This window comes from Acanthochromis polyacanthus, chromosome 11 (genome assembly GCF_021347895.1).
Source record: "Acanthochromis polyacanthus isolate Apoly-LR-REF ecotype Palm Island chromosome 11, KAUST_Apoly_ChrSc, whole genome shotgun sequence".
NCBI classification, from domain to species: Eukaryota; Metazoa; Chordata; class Actinopteri; family Pomacentridae; genus Acanthochromis; species Acanthochromis polyacanthus.
In genome coordinates, this window is record NC_067123.1 from 41,419,191 (window position 1) to 41,437,424 (window position 18,234).

General features: G+C 43.0%; 2 protein-coding genes across 3 annotated transcripts in view; one reads left to right on the top strand and one right to left on the bottom strand.

Moving 5' to 3' along the window:
- atf6b (activating transcription factor 6 beta) overlaps positions 1–16,271 on the top strand; it is a 30,494-nt gene extending 14,223 nt beyond the window's left edge. The window contains exons 11-17 of one of the 2 annotated variants that reach the window (XM_051955843.1): positions 4,509–4,706; positions 5,854–5,961; positions 6,542–6,641; positions 6,958–7,025; positions 8,801–8,900; positions 8,998–9,082; positions 14,269–16,271. In XM_051955843.1, coding sequence (XP_051811803.1) covers positions 4,509–4,706; positions 5,854–5,961; positions 6,542–6,641; positions 6,958–7,025; positions 8,801–8,900; positions 8,998–9,082; positions 14,269–14,546 — 937 coding nt within the window. In that variant the 3' untranslated portion in view covers positions 14,547–16,271. Of the gene's footprint in view, positions 1–4,508; positions 4,707–5,853; positions 5,962–6,541; positions 6,642–6,957; positions 7,061–7,336; positions 7,390–8,800; positions 8,901–8,997; positions 9,083–14,268 lie in introns of those variants that run through there. The other variant, XM_051955845.1, reaches the window with a different exon arrangement.
- LOC127530216 (40S ribosomal protein S18) overlaps positions 1–18,234 on the bottom strand; it is a 134,645-nt gene that overhangs the window by 94,759 nt on the left and 21,652 nt on the right. The window lies entirely within an intron of this gene.

The following is an 18,234-nucleotide window of genomic DNA, read 5'->3' on the forward strand; positions in this document are numbered from 1 at the left end:
TCTGTCCGGATCCTGTACTTGCACTGTTCGGTGTGCCCCCTGCCACTGCTCATCTTTCGAACAAACAGAAAACACTTGTCAAATTTGTTACACTGCTGTCTAGAAGGCTTATTTTATTGAATTGGAAACAAAAGAATCCTCCTACTTACACTCACTTGCTACATGATGTAATGAAACATGTTCAACTAGAAAAATCAAGTTCACACTGAGAGATAAAGTGGACATCTTTCACTTTAATATGGGATACTTTTTTGGAATATTTTGAGAAAAATAAAAATCTTTTCCTTTCGGCTTTTCCCTTCAGGGGTCGCCACAACGAATCAATTGCCTCCATCTCACCCTGTCTTCTGCATCCTCTTCTCTCACACCAACTACCTTCATGTCCTCTTTAACCACATCCATAAACCTCCTCTTTGGCCTAGAGGGTCACACACTGCCTAAACTCAGCATCCTTCTACCAATATATTCACTCTCTCTCCTCTGGACATGTCTGAACCATCTCAGTCTGGCCTCTCTGACTTTATCTCCAAAGCCTCTAACATGTGCTGTCTCTCTGATGTACTCATTCCTGATCCTATCCATCCTGGTCACTCCCAAAGAGAACCTCAGCATCTTCAGTTCTGCTACCTCCAGCTCTGCCTCCTGTCTTTTCCTCAGGGACACTGTCTCCAGACCAAACAACATGGCTGGTCTCACCACAGTTTTGTAAACCTTTCCTTTCATTTTAGCTGAAACTCTTCTATCACACATCACACCTGACACTTTTCTCCAGCCGTTCCAGCCTGCCTGTACACGCTTCTTCACCTCTTTTCCACACTCTCCATTGCTCTGGACTGTTGACCCTAAGTACTTAAAATCCTCCACCTTCTTGATCTCTTCTCCCTGTAACCTCACTCTTCCACTTGGGTCCCTCTCATTCACACACAGATACTCCGTCTTGCTGCGGCTAACCTTCATTCCTCTCCTTTCCAGGGCAAACCTCCACGCCTCTAGCTTCTCCTCCACCTGTTCCCTGCTCTCACTACAGATCACAATGTCATCTACAAACATCATAGTCCATGGAGACTCCTGTCTAACCTCGTCTGTCATCCTGTCCATCACCATAGCAAACAAGAAGGGGCTCAGAGCTGATCCCTGATGTAGTCCCACCTCCACCTTGAACTCCTCTGTCACACCTACAGCACACCTCACCACTGTCTTACAGTCCTCATACATGTCCTGCACCACTCTAACATACTTCTCTGCCACTCCAGACTTCCTCATACAAAACCACAGTTCCTCTCTGGGCACCCTGTCAGAAGCTTTCTCCAGATCTACAAAGACACAATGCAGCTCCTTCTGACCTTCTCTGTACTTCTCTATCAACATCCTCAAAGCAAATATTGCATCTGTTGTACTCTTTCTTGGCATGAAACCATACTGCTGCTCACAGATGTTCACCTCTGCCCTTAGTCTAGCTTCAACTACTCTTTCCCATAGCTTCATCGTGTGGCTCATCAGCTTTATTCCTCTGTAGTTGCTACAACTCTGCACATCTCCCTTGTTCTTAAAGATGGGCACCAGCACACTTTTCCTCCATTCCAGGATCTCATCTAAACCCTAACCCAGTCAGAAACTCTACTGCTACCTCTCCGAGACACTTCCATACAGGTATATCATCAGGACCAAGTGCCTTTCCACTGTTCATCCTCGTCTTCAATGCCCTCCTCACTTCATCCTTTGCTACTTCCTGGTCCACAACAGTCACCTCTTCTACTCTTCGTTCTCTCTCATTTTCCTCATTCATCAAAGTACTCTTTCCATCTTCCCATCACACTATTGGCACCTGTCAACACACTTCCATCCTTATCCGTTATCACCCTAACCTGCTGCACGTCCTTCCCATCTCTGTGTCTCTGCCTTGCAAACCTATACAGGTCAGTCTCTCCCTCCTTACTGTCCAGGGTTAGGGTTTGAGGGTTAGTCATCGTAAGCCCCTTGTTTGGCCTTTGCCACCTCTACTTTCACCTTACGCTGCATCTCCCTGTACTCCTGTCTACTCTCTTCAGTCCTCTGTGTCCCACTTCTTCTTAGCTAACCTCTTTGTCTAGATCCACTCCTGCACCTCCTCATTCCACCACCAAGTCTCCTTATCTCCTTTCCTTCCAGATGACACACCAAGTACTCTCCGACCTGTCTCCCTGATCACATTTGCTGTAGTTGTCCAGTCATCTGGAAGCACCTCCTGACCATTCAAAGCCTGTCTCAACTCTTTCCTGAAAGTCATACAACACTCTTCCTTTTTCAGCTTCCACCATTTGGTCCTCTGCTCTGCCTTTGCCCTCTTCACCACCAGGGTCATCCTACACACCACCATCCTATGCTGTCTGGCTACACTCTCGCCTACCACTACTTTGCAGTCATTGATCTCCTTCAGATTACACCGTCTAACACAAGATGTAGTCTACCTGTGTGCTCCTACCTCCACTCCAGGGTTCTCGCCAGCGCATTTTAGCATAACGGGCCGTTACGCTGTCATAACGGCCCGTTACACTGTCTAACAGGCCGTTACGCAGTCTTAATGGCCCATTACGCTCAGTTTAAAAGATTACGCTGTGATTAGGGCCGCTACGCCAGCGCATTTCAAAGATTACGCTGTTGTTATGAGAGTGTGTGGCTCCGTCATGAGAGAGGGAGAGAGAGCAGCGTGTGTGTGTGTGTGGGAGAGAGGGGGAGAGCGAGATGTCCAAGCTACCTTGAATGCAGCCCGAGACGGCAGTCGGTAGAGGAGGAGAGGTGTGTAGTTGCTGGGTTGGCGGTACTGTGCGGTTCAGCCACTGTTGATAGACAATAAAGGCCACAGTGTTCTTCGATACGACTGGGCTCCTGTGTCTTTGCCTCTACGGCTGCTGAGGAAGTGAAGGGGGTTAACCCCGGGCTTCCTGACCACGGGCCGAACCGGAAGGGTTAACACTGTGATTAGGGCCGCTGCGTTGTTATTTTGACAGATAACGCCATGTGCATTTGTTTTAAATCGACTGGGTGCCTATCTAGGTTAATTTATGTCTCCCCACCTCAGCCGTACTTTCCTATCGATTGACCCGTCCCCGTCTATTGCGCATGCGCACATGCGCGTTCCCGTCTATTGCGCGCGTGCTGGAGAACCTGCCGTTACGCTGAAAAAAATCCTGGCGAGAACCCTGCACTCTTATAGGTCACCCTATTCACTACAGTCATTTCCATCCTTTTTGCAAAGTCAACCACCATCTGTCCTTCTGCGTTCCTCTCCTGGGTACCAAACCTGCCCATGACCTCCTCATCATCTCTGTTTCCTGCACCAACGTGTCCATTGAAGTCTGCACCAATGACAAGTCTCTCACTTCTTGGGATGCTCTGCATCACTTCATCAAGGTCCAACCAGAATTTCTGCTTCTCCCCCAGCTCACATCCTACCTGTGGAGCATACCCAGAGCACTCAAGCACCGTGTACCATCACACCTTCAATTTCTAGCTTCAGGCTCATCACTCGATCTGACACTCTTTTTACCTCCAGGACATTCCTAACAAACTCCTCCACAAGATAACTCCTACTCCATTTCTCTTCCTAGCTACACCATGATAGAACAACTTGAACCCTGCTCCTAAACTTCTAGCTTTACTACCTTTCCACCTGGTCTCCTGGACACACAGTATGTCCACCTTCCTCCTCTGCATCATGTCAACCAGCTCTTTATCTTTTCCTGTCAAAGTTCCAACATTCAAAGTCCCTACTCTCAGTCCTAGACTCTTGGTGTTCCTCTTCTCTCTCTTCCTATGAACACACCTTCCTCCCCTCCTTCTTCGACCAACAGTCGTCCATTTTCCACCCTGTAGGTCAACAGCACCGATGGCGGTTGTTGTAAACCCGGGCCTCGACCGATCCGGTATGGAAGTCATACATTTGATTCGCATGATTGATTTGGCCAAAGTTTTACGTCGGATGCCCTTCCTGACACAACCCTCTATATTTATCCGGGCTTGGGACCGGCACAATAAGACACTGGCTTGTGTCCCCTTGCGGCTACATTTTTGAGAAAAATAAAAATAACTCCTAAAAATAAATAGCATCATCAACAACAACGATGTAACTAAAAACAAACTAATAAAATAAATTCAAATAACAATCTGAGTTCCACCCCCCTTCCCTCCCATCCCCCAAGTAGTTTTTGCTTTTTGTTAATGGTTACAGGGTTAATGGCAATGTGGTTGTTTTATTCATATTTATTTTGTGTATTTTTGTCCTATCTCAAAACAACTCTTCTTGGCACGGTCAGACTGTTGATGACTTCTATATCTATGCTGTAAAATGACTGAAAAGCCAATTAAAAAAAAAGGTGAGTCTATGTTTGAGGTTCGTTTTCCTCATTTAGCCAAAAGTCACACAACGATATGAAGGAAAGTAGAAAATCTGGCCAATCTAATGAAATAGATTTTGGTGATTTTTAAGATGTGTTTTTGAAACATTGTCTAACTGGTTTTATTCTCTGCAGCATCACAGACAGGAAGCTGTCCACGGTTCTGCAGGATGACGTGGTGTCGTTCTCAGCACGACGGCTGCTGGAGATCGAACAACAACAACAGGAACAGGAACGGGCAGCAGCTCCACCTCCCAGCAGGGTGGAGGACAAGACGGAGGCAGAGGAGGACGGAGGAGAAGAAAGATATGCTGCAGAGTCTTATCAGTTCAGGTGAGAGGAGTCTGACCTGAGAGACAAAACAGAGATTTTAATTAATCCTCTGTCAAACAGAGACGGTGTGGAGCTGAGATCGAGCTGGAGGATTAAAACACCAAAATAGGGTAACCCTGAAATCAAACCAGTTTCTGGACGTTTTTTTACTCCTGTCACATTTTTAACATCTTCAAACATGTCTTCAGTGCCGTGTGATAAAGCTGTAATGCCACAAAACATAAAAGAAATAAACCAAATTGCTTTGATTTTGTTAGATAAGCGTAACCCTACATGTCCAACATTTATCCAGGTGCCCACAGATGTTAGCAGCACTAGACAGCAAATGGCAGTACCGACCATAAATCTGTAGATGTTTTTAACCCTTGTTCATCACATCCTTATCTCCTCTCTGCTCTGTGGAAACGCTGCCTGCAGTTCAGCTGAAAGTCTCCGATTGACTGTCGGGTCACTGATGGCTTCATCAGATGCTAGCTGATGGCTAACCCTGGCTCAGATTGTCTGTTTGTGTCATGTTTATTGGATCTGACCAGATCAGACTCTATATTTTTTGTTAATAAAGAACACTAACCCTAGTGTGATTTTAATGAAAAGTCACAGGGTTAGGGTTATTTACTTTTGTTTAATTTAGTTTCCTGGTGGACCCAGAATAGAATGTCCTTTATTAGTCCCACAAGAAGAAGTCTGCGAACTGTGAGGACTGTTGAACATTTCAAAAACAGTTAACAGCTTTTCGTTTTGGGTTCAGATAGCTCAGCGTTTCGTTCTACACTGCTCCGTGTGACACACATGTAGAAGGAACCAGTAGATATGTTTTAGACCTGTGATCACACAGTGACATTGGCTGTTAACTGCCTGCTCAGCCATAAATTTAACTAATTAAAGGTCAGATTAAATGAGCTGTCAAACATAGTCATCTTCTCCTGTCTTATGTTTATCTGCTCTGAGAATCTGAACGTTGGCAGATGCTCACAGAACTGGTTCTTCAGCACAGACCTGGTTCTTCAGCACAGAACTGGTTCTTCAGCACAGACCTGGTTCTTCAGCACAGAACTAGTTCTGGAAACGCTGACGTGTAACAGAAAGAAGTGTGTCCCAGTGTTTCTGCCTTCTACCATTCCCATGTGTTTTTGTTGTTCTTGTACAGAAACCTGAGCGACATGTTCAGTGACGTGAAGGATCTGGTTCTGCAGGACATTGACCGTTATTTCACCTCTTCAGGCTGCCGGCAGTTCAACCGCTCAGAGTCTCTCAGGTCAGACTCAGACCATCTCAAACTCCTCCAGCTCCTTTTGTACATGTTAAGAAACATATGCGTTTGGAGGACACAAGTGCTCAGGAAATGGATGAAGTGAAGTTTTTTTTATTCAAGTCCAGGTCATTTTAATGATCAATACTTTACCAGGAATTTATTCTTAGAACTGTAGCGAACAAGTCATTCAGAAAATTGAGACTACAGATGTTCTTAGTGGCTAATTTAATTTTAAACTAACTAGCTGACATAGTAGTGGAAATAAAGACTGGCTGGGATCATTTGGCACTAATATCTGTCTGATCAGAGACTGATCATGACCCTCCTCTGATCAACCACAAGGCTTCTGGATGATTAAAATGGAGGCTTAGCGTTAACGTTACCACATTCCATAAATGTCATTCAGCCCTTTTCTGTACGATTTGGCAAATGGAATCTCTTGGAGCTCGGCCGTGTCGCTTTGTTACAGAATCTAACGTGTAGCGTACAAAACCAGACCTGACCATCAGCCGAGAAGAAGCTAAATGTTGTGGAGATCTTCAGTTTAATGTTGGCCTGCTTTCGTGTGTTTTCTGTATTTCAGGCTGGCTGACGAGCTCAGAGGTTGGGTTCATCGACATCAGATCGACCGGAAGAAGTCTGGAGGAAAACCCAAGATCGCCAAGAAGGCTAAGATCGCACAGGTGACGAGTTATCAGCAAAGGAGTTGGCTAACAAAGATCACAGCTGGAGCTCTGACTGACACTGACGCTTTTATTTACGCGATTATTTAGTAGGGACATGACAAGAAGCGTAGAAGCATTGTTACACTAACCGATGCTTCTTGCCATGTTCATAGGTCAGTAGCTAACAGCTAACCCTAACGCTTTAGACTAAAGTAGATCGCTGTGTATTTGATATTCCACGCAGCTGTCACGTTATCTTGCCTTGCTTAAGGTTAAGAGTTATGTGTTCCCATAACTTATGTGTTCCCATTTTGATTTGATTTTCATTTTGCAGAAAGCTCAGCAGAGGAAGACAAATATCTCCAGATATCTGCCGATCCAGGCTCACCGCTCCATAGAAAGGTACCGCAGACTGAAGGAGCAGAAAAGTACAGTGGGTACGGAAAGTATTCAGACCCCTTGAAATTTTTCACTCTCTGTGTCATTGCAGCCATTTGCCAAAATCCAAAAAGTGCATTCAGTTCTGTTCTCATCTCATTAATGTACACTCAGCAACCCACCATCTTGACAGAAAAAAACAGAAATGTAGAAATTTTTGCAAATTTATTAAAAAAGAAAAACTGTAATATCACATGGTCAGAAGTATTCAGAGCCTTTGCAGCGACATTCATATTTAACTCACATGCTGTCCATTTCTTCTGATCCTCCTCCAGATGGTTCTGCTTCTTTACTGGAGTCCAGCTGTGTTTAATTAAACTGATTGGACTTGATTAGGAAAGGCACACACCTGTCTATATAAGACCTTACAGCTCACAGTGCATGTCAGAGCAAATGAGAATCATGAGGTGGAAGGAACTGCCCAAGGAGCTCAGAGACAGAATTGTGGCAAGGCACAGATCTGGCTAAAGTTAAATATGAATTTCTGCAGCACTCAAGGTTCCTCAGAGCACAGTGGCCTCCACAATCCTCAAATGGAAGAAGTTTGGGACGACCGCAACTCTTCCGAGACCTGGCCGTCCAGCCAAACTGAGCAATGGTGGGAGAAGAGCCTTGGTGAGAGAGGTAAAGAAGAACCCAAAGATCACTGTGGCTGATCTCCAGAGATGCAGTCAGGAGATAGGAGAAAGTTCCACAAAGTCAACTATCACTGCAGCCCTCCACCAGTCGGGGCTTTATGGCAGAGTGGCCCGACGGAAGCCTCTCCTCAGTGCAAGACACATGAAAGCCGCATAGAGTTTGAAAATAAACATGAAGGACTCCCAGACTATGAGAAATAAGATTCTCTGGTCTGATGAGACCAAGATTGAACTTTTTGGTGTTAATTCTAAGCGGTATGTGTGGAGAAAAGCAGGCACTGCTCATCACCTGCCCAATACAATCCCTACAGTGAAACATGGTGGTGGGAGCATCATGTTGTGGAGGGGGTGTTTTTCAGCTGCAGGGACAGGACGACTGGTTGCAATTGAAAGAAGGACGAATGCTGCCAAGTACAGAGATATCCTGGAGGAAAACCTCTTCCAGAGTGCTCAGGACCTCAGACTGGGCCGAAGGTTCACCTTTCAACAGGACAATGACCCTAAGCACACAGCTACAATAACAAAGGAGTGGCTTCACAACAACTCTGTGACCGTTCTTGACTGGCCCAGCCAGAGCCCTGACCTAAACCCAATTGAGCATCTCTGGAGAGACCTCAGAATGTCTGTCCACCAACGTTCACCATCCAACCTGACAGAACTGGAGAGGATCTGCAAGGAAGAATGGCAGAGGATCCCCAAATCCAAGTGTGAAAAACTTGTTGCGTCATTCCCAAGAAGACTCATGGCTGTACGAGCTGAAAAGGAGCTTCTACTCAATACTGAGCACAGAGTCTGAATACTTCTGACCATGTGATATTTCAGTTTTTATTTTTTAATACATTTGCAAAAATTTCTACATTTCTGTTTTTGTCAAGATGGGGTGCTGAGTGTACATTAAGGAGAAATAAAATGAACTTTTTGATTTTGGCAAATGGCTGCAATGACACAGAGTGAAAAATTTCAAGGGGTCTGAATACTTTCCGTACCTACTGTATGTCAGTGGTGTCATTCTACATGGGTGAACGTGTCGGTGAAGTCTGACCTCATCAACAACAACCTGAACTTTCTTTCTCCTGTCTGGTTCTTGTTGATCTGCTGCAGTCAGCTGCAGGTTCTTCCTGGTCCAGAGGTCACCTACAGCGACTTCCTGGATGCCATCGACCGCAGAGAGGACACCTTCTACGTCGTTTCTTTCAGACGAGTACGACAGCATTTAACCATCTGGACCCTTCACAGACAGCTTTTTAAAAACAGACGATAAACATAGAATGCTTCTTCTTCTTCTGGTTCCCTTGCAGGACCACCTGCTGCTTCCTGCCATCAGCCACAACAAAACCAGCCGGCCCAAAATGTCTCTGGTGATGCCGGCCATGTCGGTGAACGGTGAGTCAGTCTAGATAATGATCTCTGAATAAAGATCCCTGGAAATGATTCAGAGACAGATAAAGATCATTGGTTAATGTTACTCGGATGATTCAGAGCTCAGAATCAGAATCACTTTATTCATCCCCAAAGGGAAATTCAGTTGTCAGGGTTCCTATCTCAGACCTGCCAACCTGTACGCATTTTGCGTAGCAGGTACGCAATTTGACATCAAAATACACTGGTACGCTCCGCCTCATTAAACTACTCAAAAAGCTGCAGACATCTGTGAGTGCTGTTAGAAATGTGGACGTGCAATACTCATGCCTGACAACAGGATGCAGCAGTGTAGTGGTGCAATTTCAACCAGTCATCATAGAGTAGCGGAGAATAACGAGTCTGCCGAACCCTTGTTGGCCCGCTCTCTCCTGTCCTCTGCCTCCCTCCGCCTCTCTCCCCGTTCCCCGTGCCCCCACCCGCAGCAGCTGGCGGTTAAAACGGTAAAAGTGTGTGTGTGTCTTTTGGCAAATATGTACCGTTAACGTTATTTTCACGTTGAAAATATGATGTCATATCGGGGAAATAAGCACCGAGAGTTTTTTTTCCTATCGACGTGTGTGTGCGTGCGATGAAGTGGTACTCAAAATATTTCGCCAAGGTTGGCAGGTCTGCTATCTGTTTAATTTTGAATTGAATTGCCTGACTGCTGATGGCAAGAAAGATTTTCTTTCCGTCTTGCAGTGCAGGGATAGGAGCCGTCCACTGATGTTTCGTTGTTCATTGAAGCAGATATGAAGTGGATGATCCATGTTGGTCAGAATGGCCTCCATCTTTCTCAGTGCCCGTCTCTCCACCTCATCCTCCAATGAGTTCAATCTGATTCCAACCACAGAGCAGCTTTTTTAATCAGTTTGTTCAGACACCTTGCATCCTTCTGTTTTATGCTGTCTCCCCAGCAGACTGCAGCATAAAACAGGACACCTGCTACCACAGACTGATAAAACATCTGCAGCATCTTACTGCAGATGTCTAGTGATCGAAGTCTTCTGAGGCAATAAAGTCTGCTCTGGCCCTTTTTGTAGATGAAGTCTACGTTTGTAGACCAGTCCAACTTATTATCAAGGTGGACACCTAAATATTTATATGATGTCACCATCTCGATGTCCACAAGTGTTCACTGGCTGAAGAGGGGGTTTGGATCTGCGGAAATCTATGATCATTTCCTTTGTCTCTGAGTAGCAGGCAGTTTTTGTGACTCCAGTCACTGAAGGCACTTATCAGATCTCTGTATTCAGCTTCATGTCCATTTCTGATACATGCCACGATAGCAGCAGGGTTCCCACGGTCCTTGAAAATTCTGGAAAGTCCTGGGGGAAAAAAGTGATCCTGGAAAGTCATGGAAAAGTCCTGAAATACTGCCACAAATCAGGTGGTCCTGGAATTAGGATTATCAGCTAAAAAAGTCATTGAAAGTCCTTGAATTCAGTGTTGCATGGATGTTGGTTGTGCTCAATATTGTACAGTGTGTCATGTCTGCACCTACAGTGCCTTGTGAAAGTATTTGGCCCCCTTGAACTTTTCAACCTTTCGCCACATTTCAGGCTTCAAACATAAAGATATAAAAGTGTAATTTTTTTTGTCAAGAATCAACAACAAGTGGGACACAATCGTAAAGTGGAACAAAATTTATTGGATATTTTAAACTTTTTTAACAAATAAAAACATGAAAAGTGGGGCGTGCAATATTATTGGGCCCCCTTGCATTAATACTTTGTAGCGCCACCTTTTGCTGCAATTACAGCTGCAAGTCTCTTGGGGTATGTCTCTATCAGTTTTGCACATCCAGAGACTGAAATTCTTGCCCATTCTTCCTTGCAAAACAGCTGGAGCTCAGTGAGGTTGGATGGAGAGCGTTTGTGAACAGCAGTCTTCAGGTCTGCCCACAGATTCTGGATTGGATTCAGGTCTGGACTTTGACTTGGCCATTCTAACACCTGGATACGTTTATTTGTCAACCATTTCATTGTAGATCTGGCTTTATGTTTTGGATCATTGTCCTGTTGGAAGATAAATCTCCGTCCCAGTCTCAGGTCTTTTGCAGACTCCAACAGGTTTTCTTCCAGAATGCTCCTGTATTTGGCTCCATTCATCTTCCCATCAATTTTAACCATCTTCCCTGTCCCTGCTGAAGAAAAGCAGGCCCAAACCATGAGGCTGCCACCACCATGTTTGACAGTGGGGATGGTGTGTTCAGGGTGATGAGCTGTGTTGCTTTTACGCCAAACATATCGTTTTGCATTATGGCCAAAAAGTTGGATTTTGGTTTCATCTGACCAGAGCACCTTCTTCCACATGTTTGGTGTGTCTCCCAGGTGGCTTGTGGCAAACTTCAAACGAGACTTTTTAAGGATATCTTTGAGAAATGGCTTTCTTCTTGCCACTCTTCCATAAAGGCCAGATTTGTGCAGCGTACGACTGATTGTTGTCCTATGGACAGACTCTCCCACCTCAGCTGTAGATCTCTGCAGTTCATCCAGAGTGATCATGGGCCTCTTGGCTGCATCTCTGATCAGTCTTCTCCTTGTTCCAGGTGAAAGTTTAGAGGGATGGCCAGGTCTTGGTAGATTTGCAGTGGTCTGATACTCCTTCCATTTCAATATGATTGCTTGCACAGTGCTCCTTGAGATGTTTAAAGCTTGGGAAATCTTTTTGTATCCAAATCCGGCTTTAAACTTCTCCACAACAGTATCTGGGACCTGCCTGGTGTGTTCCTTGGTCTTCATGATGCTCTCTGCACTTTAAACAGAACCCTGAGACTATCACAGAGCAGGTGCATTTATACGGAGACTTGATTACACACAGGTGGATTCTATTTATCATCATCAGTCATTTAGGACAACATTGGATCATTCAGAGATCCTCACTGAACTTCTGGAGTGAGTTTGCTGCACTGAAAGTAAAGGGGCCGAATAATATTGCACACCCCACTTTTCAGTTTTTTATTTGTTAAAAAAGTATAAAATATCCCATAAATTTCATTCCACTTCACGATTGTGTCTCAATTGTTGTTGATTCTTGACAAAAAATTAAAATTTTATTTCTTTATGTATATATCTTTATATATATATATATATATATATAAATAATGTGCACTGCATTAATACAACAACTGCACGAAAAAAAAAACTGTCCCCCTCAGTATTTTCTTGTAATTCGGGGTCTGAGAAAGTGTCTGAGAAGGCAGATGAAAATCTGAAACTGGAAAAGAAACTAGAAGACCTCAAGCAGAAACTGAAATCACTGGAGTGACTATTTTCAAGCAAGATCAAAAGATGAATTCTATGTGCAGTTACTGATTATGAATGTCCCATTATTCACTTTGTATTATGTTACATAATGTATATTAGTAGGCTATTACATTACATATATTAGTAGGCTATAATAGTATCATGTACAATTTTATGTGGCCATGACTCTGGAAAGATTGGCCCATTGTTACGTAGTTGTAGAAACGTTTCCTTAAGGTGGTGGTCTGCTTTCTGTTCTGCTGAAATAGCATCTATAGCCGAGTAGTGTGCACAATAATTTTGCTGAATTTTTGTAGTTGGTATTTTACCTGACACTTTAATATTGTTATCTAACACAGGTATACTGTGTAGTATAATAAAGTGGGTGGAATCGGCTGGCTGTAAGGGGTGGAGGAGGCCAGAAAGATTAGTTTGTATGAGAAAATTGTTTCAGAAATTCCGTTCAAAGTCCTGGAAATGGGATGATTTTTATCCTGGAATATCCTGGAAAAATCCTGGAATTTAGTTTTCAATTTTCAGTGGAAACCCTGAGCAGTGTCATCAGAGTATTTCTGAATGTGGCAGGACTCAGTGCTGTATTTGAAGTCAGATGTATACAGAGTGAACAGGAATGGAGCCAGGACTGTTCCTTGTGGAGCCCCAGTACTACTCATTAATGTCCCAGAAACACAGTTCCCCAGCCTGACAAACTGTGGCCTTCCTGTCAGGTAATCTGTAATCCATGAAACACAGGAAGGATCCTCTCCCATCTCTGTGAGCTTGTCTTTGACGATGGTGGGTTGGATGGAGTTGAATGCATTTGAAAAAGCAACAACATGAACATGATTCTCACATAAACTCCGGGTTCCTCCAGATGAGACAGGGCACGGTGAAGCATGAAGAGGATGGCATCATCCACTCCAATGTGTTCTTTTTATGCAAACTGCAAGCAATCGAGTTTTTCTTTGACCTCAAGCCTCAGGAGACGTAAAACCAGCCGCTCCAGAGTTTTCATGATGTGTGAGGTCAGAGCAATAGGGTTAGGGTTGTTGCAGTTGTGCAGCACAGTCTTTAAGCAGTCTTGGACATACACCATCTGGGCCAGCTGCCTTCCCAGAGCAAAGTCTCTGAAGCTCCAACATCACCCCTGTCTCTGTGACAGAGATGGATATAGGTGCTAGAACGGAAGTGGCTGCAGCTGTGGAGACATGTGTAGGAGACGGAGGAGAAGAAGGAGGAGCTATAGTGGGGATTGCTCCTTGAAGAAGGAGGAGTAGCAGTGGAAGTAGGTGTGTCCACAGTGTCAAATCTGTTGATTTGATCTGTTGATCGACAGCTCAGTCACCTCTGAGCTGTTTATGAGAAGGTACAGGTTGGTTGGACCACAACATGTGCTGGAGTTGGAGAGACTTTAGAGTTGGTTGGATTCATGTGGACATTTTTATTTTGTAAACTCTGGAATAGCAAAATATATGAAAACTTTTTATATCAGCTCAACCCTAACCCTTTCATGTACAATCTTTATAAAGTAAAAAGAGACTAAAGCTGCCAGATGTAGTTAAACAAGACAACAGCAGCAAAGAACATGGACTTTCTAGTGTTAACTGAAAAAAACCAGTACCGTTACATTATTTTTATTTAAACCATCACATGAATCCACTAAATGTTCTCATTGCTGTGATTTTAGACCCAGAAGAGCAGAAAGGTTGTTGATGTGTCCTTATTGTTTGAAATGTTATCCATCATCTTTTGATGATGATGGAGATGATGATGGTGATGTGATGATATGTTGGTGATATGTGATGATGATGATGGTGATAATGATGGTGGTAATGATGATAATGACGATGATGGTGATGATAATGATTGTGACGATGATGATGACAATATGATAATGATGTTTCTCCTCTTGGTCCTCAGAGAGCCTCTATAACTCCTCTCAGGGCTATGAGATGATGATGCAGGTGGACTGTGAAGTCATGGACACTCGGATCGTCCCCATCAAGTCATCCGCCGTCCCTCTGTCCCTCCGAGACCCGCCCCCTCCTCCCCCGTCCTCCCACAGCCCCCACCATCACCATGGCAACCACACCTCCCTCCGAGGACGCCACCACTCCTCTTCTTCCTCTCCAAGGCAGCGTTTACCTGCCCGCCGACGGACAGGCGAATATTTAATCAGCCAGTCAGAAGGAGTCTGAGGAGGAGGAGATGAGCAGGGTTGGAGTTGACAACAGTGACAAGACGGGACTTCACAGTTTGTCCTCCAGCCAATCACATCTCAGTGCTGAGTTTTCTGCCCTGAAAGGAATTTGTCAGTAATTTGATCAGTTAAAAGTAAAAGAGTCAAATCCGAGTCAAATCCTCTGAAGAAGATTTAACCCTAAAATAAAGACTGAGGTGAGACGGCAGCTCCTGCACTTTGTGCTGCATTCCAATATTTAATTATGAAAATGGGGCGAATGAAGAGTGGAGGCTCTGATGACGATGATGAGCTGATGTCTGTCCTGGTCTCTGTATATTTTGTGTGTTTTAACCTCCAGTGAAGGTCAGAAATGGTTCAGAACCACTTGTTTTTCTCAAAACTATGAGATCTTTTCTGTGTTTTCTGGACTAATAGCTGTGAAGGTAAATGATGCGTTTGGTCTCAGCAGCAATCAGACTGGTGATTGAGGTACTGTTGATGTTTGACAGCGTCTTTCTTATCCTTACATCAGCTGATCTATCAGATGCTGCAGTCAGCAGCAGAATCATCAGATGTTAGCTTCTGCACCAACAATAACTAAACCTGGAACTATTAGATGAACAGTTCTAGTGATTAATGAGGTACTGTTGAGGTAATGTTGAACCAGTTACAAAAACGAATTCTACACGTGGATTCATAAAATGATGAGGAGACATGGATTTACGACTGCATTAACAAAAATACTGGCTCTGGTGTGTTTTATGAGGAAAAACATTTCACAGAAAGAAGTCTGTACACACTAACCCCGTGTTGGTTAGGGTTATTTTAAAACTTTCAAAAGTAGCAACCAGAGGAAAACAAACAGTTAAAGTTTTTGTAGTTTGACTCCATTCAAAAACTAAAACTGTCATTTTTCAGGCAGATTATTATTGAAATACAACAAGAAGAAAAAAACCAAAAGACATGGTTTCAGATCAGATGGACCTGCTGCTGGTTTTCTGTAAGACTGTGTTTTTAATGTGACTTTGTTGGATTTCAGCCTGCTTCATCCACATTTATCCGTGTTTGTTTGTTTGATGGGATTTATTATTTAATAACTGTAAATATTCATGTGGATATTTTGTTTGTCACCTTTTTAAAGAAAAACATTTTTTATTCCTTTGTTTTTTTCACGAGAATTTTAAAAAGTGTAGAAAAAGAATAAAGTGATGACAACGTGATAAACATGACAATGATGTCATGTTTTATATTTCAGTGGAATCCTGGTCGCTGACCAAATGCATTTTTATTGATGTCCAGTATGTGATTAACAGGCATGTTATTTGGTCGCGGATCCGCGAAAATTCTCGTGTCGAGGTATCAATTTTGAGACCCAATGTGAATCGCCCAAATTCGATGAGAAAAAAAATATAGGGTGTAAGGGGTATAGGGTTGGATCGCATGTAGTTGTCAGCAGTGCGCTGGCAAAAGCACGATTTGGAAACAACGATTGGAGAGCATTATCGAAAGTTAGATATAGCTGGGAAAGCGAGGTGCATGGTGTGCGACGATGAGACAAAATACGGCGACAGAGGATGCCAAGCACTGATAGACCACATGAAAATGAAAAATCATGCCAGGAAATTGTACGAAAAGTGCTCTAACCCTAACCGCCATCTTGGTCCGGTCACCCGCTCCACTCAGCGCTGTTTGACAGCGCATTTAATCCATCTTAACTCTGAATATTAAACTGATTTTCACGCGTTTGTATTTTTATTTTTTGCTGCAAATGTTATACATGTAGCGGTGATACAGGACAGATGGTTCGGCGTATTTTAATATTCATAGCGAGAATAACAGTAATAGAATATTCTGATATTAAGCTCGACTGTAGACAGGTATTTTGTAAACACTGTAAACACACATACTAATATATGTTAGATAAGCAGATAATGGCAGTAAAGTCAATTATTTTAATAATTTGAAGAGACAATATATGATTACACTGTATATACATAAATAAATAAAATACTGACTAATGAACACATTTCTATATAAAACAATAGATAGAAGTTATATATCAGAGAAAATGAATATATATAAATCATAGATGGAGTATTAATATAATCAATATATCAGAGAAAATTATTATATAACTCATATATAGACTATCAATATAATTCATACATATATTAAAAAAGATATATCAGAAAATGATAATGTATATATATATATATATATATATATATATATATATATATATATATATATATATATTGTTTTATATAGAAATGTGTTCATTAGGGTTAGGTCAGGGAAGATCCCCTCTCTCTGTTGAAGGAGACGGTGGGTGCACTGGCCATCCCCTGGAACTCCCCAGGATCCCAGCCCCCCAGCAATTGTTGCTGCTGACGGAAGCGCTGCTTTCTGCGTCCGTAGCGCACCTCCTGCCATCCAAAGTCCATATTTGTGGACGATGGCTTTATCAGAAAATTAAAACAACAACTAAAGGAGGCTTCCTCTTAAATTAGGAAGTAATTTCCTATAAAAATAAAGAATCAAACTAAAAACACCTTCCAAAACAAAGGGAAGGGAATAAAATAACTCAAGACGCCTTCCAAAAAAGAAGGAAGGGAATTAAAATAAACTAAAACAATTGTTATTCAAATAAAGTGTTAATTGAAATTAAACTCCAATAAAAAAGCAATAGAAAACAAAAAAGTGCCCACCAATGCAACGTTTCGTCCCCTCTGGGCCTTCCTCAGGCAATGGGCACAAAAGAAACAGGAGAGAAGCGGTTTGTGGCTGCCTCTCCGAAGGTCTGGAGTGAAATGAGCTCCAAGACTGTTTGAGTTGACTTTAACTGTTATTTTAGTTTTCAAGTCATTTCACTCCCAAATGAATTAACTTATATTGTGAAGGTTAGGGTTAGGTGGAGGGAAAAGGTCAGCCCCCTTCTGAGAAGGGGACCGGGAATGCACTGTCCATCCTCTGTTGAGGACCACCGCCAGGGACTTTTACAGGTAAGTATTTATTTTATATATGCATTACTTTGCTTTTCCAATTGTTGATTTTGTTTTTTCTCTCCACAGGTTTTCCCACAGGTTCCGGATCCAGGTAAGTACAGGTAGGTATGAACTTGTTTTTAAACTGTATTTAGCTTTTTAAACTGTATTTAGCTTTTTAAACTGTTTTTAGACTGTATTTAGCCTTTTAACTATGTTTTTAAACTGTATTTAGCTTTATCTTATTGTTTCAAACCTTTTAACCTGTTTGTAGTTCTTTTAATGTGTTTCAACCTGTTTTTAGGCCCAATTTTAGCTATTTATTATCCCTTATTTGGGTTTTTATGCTGGTTTCGCCTTTGTTATATATGTAATAAAAAATCATAAATATAAACCAACCCATCCCTGTGTGCCGCTTTGTCTTTGAATTGTTTCTATTGTTCTGGGGACACCTATTTGGGTCTACCCTTTAATCTACTGGGGACTCCTATTTGGGTCTACCCTCTCTTCTACTGGGGACTCCTATTTGGTCTACCCTCTCTTCTACTGGGGACTCCTATTTGGTCTACCCTTCTTCTATTGGGGACTCCTATTTGGGTCTACCCTTCTCCACTGAGTTTAAAGTGTGCAACCGGCGACGTTTCGACCTCGATTTGGGTCTTCCTCAGGCCTAGCACACTGTCTGACTTGTGGCTCCCCATACTGCGACCTCCCTATGAA